The 11848-nt window shown below is 39.8% G+C and overlaps 1 protein-coding gene across 1 annotated transcript; it reads right to left on the reverse strand.

The window, feature by feature from the left end:
* Window positions 1-247: 247 nt before the first annotated feature.
* gmnc (geminin coiled-coil domain containing) lies at window positions 248-11498 on the reverse strand. The gene is made up of 7 exons (XM_036556667.1): window positions 11489-11498; window positions 9947-9996; window positions 4634-4843; window positions 3436-3613; window positions 1820-1905; window positions 1610-1726; window positions 248-1018 (listed from the first exon to the last, which is right to left on the reverse strand). The coding sequence occupies exons 1-7, from the start codon at window positions 11496-11498 to the stop codon at window positions 248-250; spliced, it is 1422 nt and encodes a 473-aa protein (XP_036412560.1).
* Window positions 11499-11848: the final 350 nt, after the last annotated feature.

The following is an 11848-nucleotide window of genomic DNA, read 5'->3' on the forward strand; positions in this document are numbered from 1 at the left end:
TGATTGTTTATTGATAATTAAACTTTAGCCTAGCACCTAACAGAACAGACAAAGACTCTGTCAATCACAGTTCAATCAAAGCACACTCTAAACACATTTGCCTCACACAACCAACAATGTGGTTTTAAGGTATGATTGATTCATATCAGCACGTCATTAGTTCCCTGTCGGTAAATCATTGTTATCGAGGACACACTGGAAGACATATAATAACTTCAAAAAAAGCACTTGTCGTTCTTCATTAATTTTAAGAACACTGCTTAGGCACCCAGGTGAAGTTCCACCCACCTTGCGAGTCTCTGCGGGTGAATGCCTGTCCTTGTGGGAAAGTGTGTGTCTTTACACTGCTCTGTGGACTTAAGGACATGCTAAACGCTAAGTCTGTTCTGCTACGTGTTGTGCGTGGTGTGGAGAACAGAATACCCTCACTCTCTGGTGAGCTATGATAGTGCTGCCCTGAGCTTGTGCTGTGCGAGCGGTGAGGAGTTGAAGCTGCCCGAGGAGGGGTGAAGAGTCCAGGAACAATAGCCGGCAGAGAGGTGACCAGTGACCCTGTAGATGTGACAGTGTACAGAGGTGAAGGGTAAAGGGTTGAGTACTCTGTGCTGGTGTCCATGTTGTGGCTGAAGCTGCTTAATGAGTCTGTTAAGCCATATTCACGGTGGTTGTTAGTATTAGGACTGCAGGTAGTGCTGTCGTGTGTTGCAGGGCTGAAGTGGTCAATGCTTGGGGCTGGGGAGTTGAAAGAAGGTATGTGGTCAGTTGTAGGGCTACTGAAGCTGCCGTCTGGGTCAATGGTGTCCTCGTCCTGTAGTCCCAGCGTCTCCAGGATCCAGGAGTCCAGCCGTGGGGTGGCAGCCAGCTCCTCAGCCGAGCAGAACTCCAGAGAGAGGTTCCGGCATACTCGCTTGCTCTTGCCGCCCTGCAGCAAACGGCTCAGGTTAAGGAAATCACCCTCCTCATGTAGAGTTCTCTTCCTTTGCCTTGTGTCTGAGTTTCTCTGCGCAGAAAAAAGCCTCTGCATGACAGAAAAAGATAATATTTAATTCTGACAAATGTTCATTCTTGATTATCCCTGTGCCACTATGCATTATATTATTACACATTATACTATGTACTTCCCTTTATGACAGTTCTGGCATAATTTAATTGTACCTATGTTAGCAGTTTGTCTAATGTTAGCTAGCTAAAATTAGCTTGAACCTAATGTGCAGTTACCATTCTGACATTTAGAAATCCCTAGCTTCATATTGTGAGGAACCTAATACAAATAATGTCAAATAAAAATATAATATTGAACGACAGTCTTGTTTACCAAGGGCCAATATGGTTGTGAGTTTTCATTCTAACAAAGCAGGAGCCCACCTGATCAGCTGTTTAAAGACTGAGACCAAGTGATTAAACAAGTGGAGTGAGGTGTGTTCAAGATTGAACATCCCTGCTCTAGATTTACTCATGTTGACAACAAAACTTTATTGTGCACTACAGTTGCTCATAAAATTGAAAGGGATTTTTGCCAGTGTTCAGTAAAGCTGCCAAAGAATGCATTTGTAAGTGGAGCGTAGATAGGTCAATGACAAATTTAAGTAAATTGTCAAATACATTTTACCTTTGACTTTTCTGCAAGAGACTTTACGTATGATGAGTTCAAAAACTCTTTGAGTTTGTTATTCTCTTCCTGTAATCTTGCCAGTTCCTCCTCCTTCTGCATTAGTGTGTCTTGGAGCTATGTATAGATGGAAAATCTGGACATTAGCATGAGGATTCACTCTTAAGCTTCTGTTGAAGTGTATTGCCATGACTCTGCTGCAGTGTGTACCTGTTTGTTCCTTTGGAGGTGAGGAGACAGTTGGTCAGGCCAGGTGGAGTCATGTAGAACAGTATGCACAGAACCAAGCTGTGGGTCTAGAAAAAGCAAACATATGTAGGTTAGTTATTTAATATGGTGTTCATTGAAAAACCGTCTATAAAAGGAAGAGTGGAAGGGCAGGAGTTTAATCCTTAAATAGGCCTAGTGAAATGAACAGACTGGGCTACATAACCGTCTATAAAGATGGTTGAACCATCTATAAAGAATAAGTGACTATACAGCAAAAGTGAAAAATGAATTAACCCATTAATGTCAATATCTGAAATTTTAAATTTTCTTTGGCCCATATGTTCCCTGAACTTGCCCAAGCCCAAATCTAAAGAAAAATTTCAATGTGGCTAAAAGTAAAGTTTTATCACTTTGTTTTATCACTTTGTTACATCACATACATACATTTTATTTTATCACATCTTGTTTTTTGTCACATGGGACTGCAATTTTTTGAACGTCCAGACATCCATGACATATAATTAAAAAATGGTGCTGTTAGGAGGTCATCCGAGGTATAACTACAAAATTTCATCTATTCAGAACAAGTTCTGTGCCTTTTTTCCTTATCATACTAAATTTAGTTGTTGGACATGAATGAGTTCATTTAACTTGAAATGAATAGGCTTGTCAATGTAAATGTAGAAAGAGAGAGAATTGAAAGAAAGTGAAATTAAAAGACTGCATTACAGTTATTTTTTGTAGAACAAATGTATATAACCAAAAAGTGCTAATTTATTTATCTATCGGGCTATTAGAGTGAATAGGCTGGACTACATACAGCTCCTCCACAGTCCTGGAGCACAAAATAGAAATGAACTCCAGCAAAGCCTAAAGGATAATTCCACCAACTTTTAGTCCTTTGAAATATAAACAGATTCATTCAGAGTGGTTTGATGTGAAATGGTTCATTGTAAAGAAACTTACAGGTGCAGATTTCTTTACAGTGGTGGTGATATGAACCAGGGGACACAATGTCTGCATCACAAATATAACCATTTTATTCACTATCCAAAACCACCAGTGAACCTGCATGTGGCTTTTGACTTTTATATGTATGTATTTTGCCTTACAACACCCTGTATATAGTTTTATTCTATGTATTTTTAAATCATTTTAAGGACTTACATATAATGTTGATTATAAATGATAAAATGATAAAAAAAAGTCATAAATCAGAAAAAAGTTTTCTTTGGGGACTATTTTTGCCTCACAACGCCCTTAGTTTAAGCCAAAACATCATAGAACTCTCATAAAACATTGTGTCAGACATCAGGCAGCATAAATAAAACCATTTCATGTAATAACTTTCTGTGAGGGAGCTTTTAGAGGTGGACATCTGGTGAACAATTTTGACAATTTTGAGTTTCTCCTGAACAGGGCCTTTCACATCAAACCACTCTGGATGTCTTCGGTTCCATCTCAACCATTTAATAATGTAGAAATTTTGAAAAATCAGTGGAGTTCCCCTTTAAGAAGAAGAAGGGCAAAAAAAAAAACAAAACAAATGGAAACATTCCGGTTTGTCAGTGTCGGGAAGGCTCGCGCCGCTGATCCCGGCACAGCGCGGTTCTTACCCGGCCGTGGCGGCTCGTGCTGGCAGCCCGCGTTGTCCAGGGCACCGGCGTCCCAGAGGGGTGCGAGCGTTGCTGTGGAAACGTCAACAGTGGCGCGAGGCGGCGGAGAGGAGGTGTAAGCGCAGGCGTAGCGCACGCCCCCTGCAAAGCCCGCGTCCTGGCACGAGAGGATGGCGCTCTGTGAACCGGGCAAAAGCGCAGCACTGTGAGCGTGAGCTCGCCGAACAAAAGCGCTTCAAGCACATTCAGCACACAGTCGGTTAATGGCGGTTTCACAGCATGCACAACTTTAACACAACTTTAATGTGTTTCCATTCCAATTCTCTGCTTTTACCTGCAAAGTTATGCCTTTGCGGTGCAAACAGTACAACTAAATAACTCGTAACGCATTGCACGCAATCACTGGTGCAGTTGTAAGTATGCTGAGAACCAACGTTACAAAAAAGAAAGAAAACCGTCAAACTTCTACAATCTCTCTCTCTCTCTCTCTCTCTCTCTCTCTCTCTCTCTCTCTCTCTCTCTCTCTCTCTCTGTCTGTCTGTCTCTCTCTCTCAGCTCCTCAGCCGAGTATTGCACGTGGTTGTATATAGAACCTTTTTGAAAATGGTTCTATATAGCACCAAAATGTTATTGTTACAAGCTTGAAATCCTAACACTAGCAGAACCCTTTTTGGTGCTGTATAGAAGCATTTTTAAAAAGGTTCTGTATAGAACCATATACAACACGTTCTGCATCACTCGGAAGAAGCATTTCACCATGCAAAGAACCATTTAGGTACGAAATGGTTCTATATAGAACTCATGGCTCTAAATAGAACCATTCCTTTTACTAAAGGAGCCTTGAAAACCATATTTTTAAGAGTATAGGTTACATAAAAAATGAAAACTCGAAGAAAATGAAATCCAGCCCCTTCATTGCTACCACCCGTTCCACCCTTCATTATAACATGCAAATCCAATAATTATACAAACCTTCGTTCGGTTCTAAGCATTTAACGTTCAACCCAGTACACACATTTCCTCCTGCGTTTGAAAAACCTTCCTGCAACAGTCTATAGAATGGAAACCGTTTGAATTAAAGCAGGTGCGCGTAAAAGCCGGTGCTTTATGCATCTCTCAGCCCTGAGCGATCTGGTTATAGTCAAAGTTACAGGCTGAACTATTCTTTTCCGTATGTAAAAGAAAATAGAGTGCTCACCATTTCGCGGGCCAGGATGGCACGAGCTGGGCGCGAGCTGCGGCGCGAGAGGAGTGCCGGGAGCTGCCCGGAGCGCGCGCCAATCTGAAGGCTGTCCTCTGATTCGGCACACTTGTGACGTGCTCTTTTTTTTTCTTGCCGTTGGGCCCCAGATGCGCAACAGCTGGCCGGTGGTGCTGAGATGCACTTTCTTTCGCTTACGCGAATGGGCTACGCTTTAATGATGGAACGTCCTGTGACTGTGGTACAGAGTCACGTTGCCGTGGGGGGAGTGCTCGCACTGCATAATGTGAAAATGGAAAGACACCAGGTTGCGACCCTGGCTGCGCATCTGTGTATTACCGTTACCGCGCGCGCGCGCGTGTGTGTGTGTGTGTGTGTGTAATAATTGCTAAAATTGCTATTTTTTTGTGGTTTTCTATTTAATTAAAATACTAAGACATATCTAATAATCTAATATAAACATAATCTAACACTTGCTATTTCTTGTATAATCCGTAGTTTCCGTAGGTAAATGGCCATAAAGGGAAATTCCACAGATTTTTCAAAATTTCAGTATTATTCAGTTGTTGAGCTGTAGTTTTTTTCGAAGACTATGTAAAAGTACTACTTGTAAAAACGTATCTTAAAACTAACATAAAACAATATCTCAGGCATACAATATCTCAGCGGTGTATTTTATAATCATCTCATGTCATAACTTTCTGTGAGGGAGATTTTAGAGGTATTAAACTCTTCAGACACCTGGTTCCTATCCACACCACTGTGAACTGTTCTGACTTGGTAACATTCTCTAGAACACTGCATTTCTCATCAAACCACAATGAATGATTTTGTAAACATCTTAAACATCTAATTCTAAAGAAATTTTGAAAAATTGGTGGAATTCCCCTTCTAGCTAACCAGCAGTCTTAACGTTGTGTTGGTTTCTGTTAATTAACTTTTAGATTTCTAATTTCTAAATATAATTCTCTTTGCAAAATGCTATTTTTGTGCCATAGAAAACTCTCATATTAAATATGAAGTTTGGATGCATTTTACTTGTTTTTGTTATGAGCTTAACACCTTGAATGCTAACAGAATGGTAAATATTTGTTAACATGTTAAAATCCTCAGAATTGGATGATTCTAGTCATTTTTATGCATTCTATGCATTTATTTGTTAATGTCAAATCAGTCCATTTTATATAATTGACCTGTTTAAAATGATGCCAATACATTATATATGGAAGAATATTTGATTCAAGTTAACCTAACTAATTCAAGAGTAAGCAGAACCTGAAAAACTAGTGCCAGCTCAGTGGAAACCATTTATGTTTATTAGTCTGTTTGAGTTAACTTCAGTTGCTGCAGAAGTGTGGATCACTGAAAATTAGAAAGTAACTATAACTCATATAAAGTTATTTAAGCTTAAACTTGTTAAGTAACTTTTTCAAGACTTTTATGTTTGCATGATGAAGTAAAGTCAAGAAATTGAAATTTACAGTGTCTGTGTGTATGTGTGCATACTGATGGGTATTAATGTGTAACGGATGGTTCAGAAGCACAATGAATTCATTTGAGCAAATGAGTGAGGGGTAGACATGCTTATAGCCACCCCCAAACACAGAGCTAAAACAAAACGTGCATTCCTACGAGTGACACATTAACATTACTTTTTTGTGCAGAAGTAACATGACAGAGCTTTTGCTTTTTGTAGAGCAGAGTTTTTAAGGTAGTGTAAAAAATGGTGCTTTAAATTTACTGATTGAAGTAGAGGTGAGTAGGCTAAATCTTACTCAGGTAAAAGAAGTGTTATGTCATGAAGTAATGACTTATGTAAAAGGTAGAAAGTAAAAGTACTCAAGTAGAAGTACAAAATTAGAAGGTCAAAGGTGGCTTAACAGTCAAGACCCTCTAAACAAAACAGTGCAAAATGTGCCACTGAGTCTCCGTGCATCCAGGTTTCTCAATCATCTCAGTGCTGAAATGAAGTGCAATAAAGCTGCAGAGTTCCGTTGGTAGTTATGTAGATATATGTAAATTGATTGCAAAATGGGATTTTAAATGCCCTGTTTATTGGGGTAATTGTGTTTTTTTCCCCACTCCCTTTTGAGCTGAACTTGACCAAGTGATAAGGCTTTTTACTCTCTCTCTCTCTCTCTCTCTCTCTCTCTCTCTCTCTCTCTCTCTCTCTCTCACTCTCTCTCTCTCTCTCTCTCCCTCTCTCTCTCTCTCTCTCTCTCTCTCTCTCTCTCTCTCTCCCGACATTGTATAAAATTCAGAGAAAAACAGGGCTGACCTACAGGATCAACAAAATGGTCCTGACTTTGTAAAGTTTTTTTGTTACGCAAGATGTATTTCTTTTTTTTTAAGTGAAAGGGCAAAGACATTTTTTAATTACTGATAGCTAGAGTTGGGCAGTATGACAATATATATCATTACTGTGGTCATTTATGTGACAATACAATACAGTATGCTTTTCTGAACATATTGTGGATGTCATCAGCACTTGTAGAACACTGACCAACTTGGATTTAGTGCAGCACAGTGTGCCGAACATTGAATAAAAAAATCATAAGATTTACAGTTCGTCATATTATTTTTAAAAGTGTAGCACTACTGGTTCTTCTTTCTCTGTTCCAACTAATCACATATCTGAAATAATAAACATTGTAATATATTGTGTATCTTGAAAGTATCACAACATTGAATTTTTGCCATATCGTTCACCTCTACTGATAGCAGACATCTTCTTGCTATAGCACAAAAATAGTAATCTTCTGAAGTCCCTCCTGAAGAATATATTGCATCAGTTAAGTTTTACAAAATGTATAATTTATATGCCAAACCATTTCTTGTCTTTACATTATTCAGAAACTGTGTTATTAAGCAATGTACAACACTAGAAATATGACTAAATGAAACAATAACCTATTTAGAGTTTAATTGCAGTTTTAAACTGTAATTAATATAATGATATCCGACAGCTCTTTTGTAATTCACCTGTGCATTTTTTTTCAGCAACCATTCCACGATGCTGATTATTTCAAAAAGTGGAGGGTACATGTCTCCTACTGTACCCCCTAAATTTGCACCAGTGTCTGTGTGTATGACTGCATATCCTAAAATGGCATAAAAAACAAGTGTGCACTGGATTGTAGGTGTGCAGGAAAACCAGAGATAACTTATTACCCCCTGCCCCACACACAAACACACTCATTTGGTCTTCTTGCACAACTTACTCTCTATCTCTCTATCTGTCTCTGTCTGAACCTGGGGTAGGAGACATCCTGCAAACCTGTTTTGTTTTTATTTGGGTGTGAGTGAGTGTGATTTCCAGGATTTGTCAAGTTTTTTAACACAGTCTTAAAATGGCAAGCTCTCATTATGCTAATGTACATTACAACTATTAAACTAATTTTTTTTTTGGGATACCATTTTGGAGAAATAAGGTTTTGATATGAAGATGACAATATGTATGTGTGCTTGTATGTGCAGGGTTCTGCAGGTGGTAATTGCAGGGTTAGAGTGACTTTGTGAAGGGTCGTGGGGGTGGCTGCACAGACAAAAAGGGCGAAGAGCAACAGAAGAACAGGAGAAGCTCGAGAGGCAGGAGAGACGTGGGTGTTAGTGTTTATTGCACCTCACTCTAACACACAATTAAAGAGCTTAGAGTTCTCCCTCTTTTCACCTGACACCGCTCTCTCTATACACTGTGTGTGTGTGTGTGTGTGTGTGGGTGGTTTTTGTGGGTGTGTTAGGAGGTGGTGATGAAAGATCTATGAGTAATCATTTAAAATTACTGCAATGAGAGTATATAGTAGATACAAAATCAGTGGTTCTCATTCATACATGAATTCTTGTTACAATGGAGGACAACTGCAACTTTCCACTTTGCTGTCGATCAGTTTGCTGCTTGTTGATTTTACCGTAGATTCTTAGAGCACTGTCTGCAGTAGTCTGTCCATGGTGCTGAAAGTATTTCACTTAAAAGCCATTTTAAAAAAATTGAAGGAGAGGATTCTATCATAGCAACATACATTAACAGCTGGGGTTCAGACCTCATCCTTCAATACAATGGATGGTTCAAAGGGTCAGACTACGTTAACGTTAATACGTTAACATTCATTATCGACAGGTTAAGTTTAACCGTCCTAAGTGTTCTTTTGTCCTCTTGTCCCTAAGGCTAAATCAAGAGTTAAGATGTTTGAGTGGGTGTAGAGTTGTGTGTGCATATTAAATAGAACCTTAAATAATTTGCAAATAGCTTCAGCTCTAAAATGTAAAAAGCATTTGTGCAGAATTTTGGCAAAAGTCTTCATCAGGAGTTTATTCTTATTCTGTATAGTTTGTGTGTCTGTCCCATTCAGCCTTTAAAGAGCTGCTTTAATTAAAGGCAGAAATGGCAGCTTGGGTAATTAAGGGCAGAGCTGTTTGTCAGGTTCCCCATTGTGATATGAATGGCAGTTGTTCACTCTCCACCTTCCCTAATGCTCCAGCTAACTCCCTCACTGTCTGCCAAACAGGCAGCCTGCCTGTCTGTCAATCTGTCTGATTTTAAGGCCTGTTCCACTGCCTACATATGTTTTATCCCTGTCTGTGAATGTGTAAGTCTGAGAGTGGGGGAACAAGCATGTTATGACTAAAAATGTGAAGAAATGCATATGAACAAACTAGTATGAAAAGTTAACTGAACAGCAAATGTCAGTTTACTTACTTTTGCATATACTCTTTACATGTTTATCTCTCACTATTTGTGTGCATGGACATCTATCTATAAATGATTGTTCAAGTTGTACTCCATACACTTTGTCTACACTCCAGGCTTTTTAATTTATTGTTCTGTTTTAAAACATTAGGTTATGAAAAGGTACAACTATGTACCTTTCTCCTAGGAAAAACATATGTAAGGTACACAATTGGACCTTAAAACTATTGCTGTACCTTTTGAGGGTACATTTACATTGTACCTTGATAAACAAAAATGTACCTGCACAGTACCTTTTTTTCTGACTGTGTAGGTATGGGCTTGTCTGCCGATATTAAGTCTCACTGAAGTTTATGTATCTATGAAAATTTCCACTAAAGGCTGTCCTTTAATCGGTCATAGTAAGTCAATTTATACGGTTTAGACATGAGCTTAATCACTGTTTTAGGTTTATACATTCATTTCAGTTCACTGGAACATTCCAACTTTTTCTCTCAGTGATTTGTACTGCATGTTATTGCATGTTAAAGCAGGTGTGACACATTCAGTATATTTAGCATGAACACATCTGTGTGTTCATGAGTGACAGAGGGTGAGTGAGAAGTCCTGTTTTGCTCTCTGACCATCCTGTTCACTCCCTGTGTCTGCTTGATCACTGCAGGTATCTGGAGGCCTGAGAAATGAGCACAAACACATATACACACAAACACACACTTCCATCACCCATAGAATGCATATTATGTGTTAGCTTCAAAGAGCAGGCAATTGCAGTAAATCCACAAATTATTTATATCGATATGAACTAGCTCACTGACACACACACACACACACACACACACACACACACACACACACACTCTTCATCTCCCGCCGTAGCCTCCCTGCTCCCTCCTTGGAGCAGTTGGGCAGTTAATTGCTTGCACTCAGGGCTGGTAATGAGAGTACAGGTGGAGATACCTGGGCGTCCAACCCCGCGCCCCGGCCCAGCTGTCCTGCAGCCTGGCCTCTTTTTCCCCTAAACACCCCCACAGAGAGCCCTAATGACCAGCCGGGGCTGTTCGGGGTTTGTTGGCCAACAACCCACACTCACTGGGGGCCTGCAACCTGTTGCTGAGTTTGTTAAGAGCTACATGAACTTGTTAAAGGCCGAGGGAAGGTGCATGTGTGTGCGTGCGTGGAAATGTGTGCTGTGTTCATAATCAGAATCTTTATTCATTATGTATGATGTGTTCGTGTTTGTATTTATGTGCGAGTTGCTTTGCTATCAAGATTGCAAGTTCTGTTGGCATTTATTAATTATTGTTAGTCGTTTGTCATATGAATAAGCAAAATGTTAGTATTGAATGAGAAATATCATTATTGCTGTCATGTTGAAACCTCAGAAAAATTTCTTCTTTTTTTGTTTGCTTGTTTGTTTTACATCAATTGTTTTACATCACCCTTTACTGTGTATGAACATTATATCATTTTGAATGGACCAATAGAAAAAGAAAGTCCAAAATGTTTCTTTTTTTTATAGTTTGCATTTTGGACATTTTTGGTTTTGCTAAAACAGTGATTTTATACTTTGCTATTATCATGACATTCTCAATGAAAGTTCAAACAGTCAGAAAAGCCCAAAAAGTACAAACCTTTTGCATGCCAGCTAGGATTTCACACATCTCTTCAATAATGATGGTCCTACAGGCCCAATGACTGTGAATTACATGCATCATTTCGATGTCAAAACAAAGTCAGCATCGCTTTTTGACTTCTTCACAGGGGTCCTCCTCTCGCCCCTCCTGCCCTCCCCTTTCTTTAAACCCTATCTCATTATTAACACCCTCCCCCTCAAAGAAAATCACATCCCCCACATCACGATTACACTCCAGACGCGTGGAGAGGCTGACTCAGTGGCCGGCCTGCGCGCTGCCATGCTAAGCCTCTTTTACTTGAACAATGGTCTCCAGCAGAGCCTACACTGCCAATTAAGCCCGACGCTCTCTCCCGCTCTGTAGCCCGCTACAGCCACCACGGCCCTGAGCCTGGTCCTGCCACACTGGCTCCCTGCTGGGCCCAAGCGTACTGCAGACACACACAACTGCCCTAAACGCCCTCCTTTTGTGTGTGAGGAAGAAGGCCATATTGGTTTCAGCAGGACGCGTGTGGCTCCCCCATAGACGAACCTGCCGCCATGCGGATCAAAGTGCTGCCAGTTGACTCTGCTACCCCAAACTCCACTTCCACTTTCCACAAGTTTACTAACCCTCCCTATCCTCCCTATCAAAACGCTTTCGGTTTTTCATTGTCTAGCTCCCAGCCCCTTAGCAAAGTATTAACCTTCTTTCAAAATTATGATTTTATAATCTCTTATAGTATAGTACCATAAGTGCTTAATCCTTAAGTTACTAAGAAGTCACAAGCTTAATAATGCATAATAGGTCATAAAGGGTTAAAAGACTACACCAATTGTCAAAAAGCATATAAAAGGCAAAACTGAGGTCTGATTTCACTTAAGTAGACTGCTAATTCTAAAGTACAGTATA

Source organism: Colossoma macropomum, unplaced genomic scaffold, assembly GCF_904425465.1.
Source record: "Colossoma macropomum unplaced genomic scaffold, Colossoma_macropomum, whole genome shotgun sequence".
NCBI classification, from domain to species: Eukaryota; Metazoa; Chordata; class Actinopteri; order Characiformes; family Serrasalmidae; genus Colossoma; species Colossoma macropomum.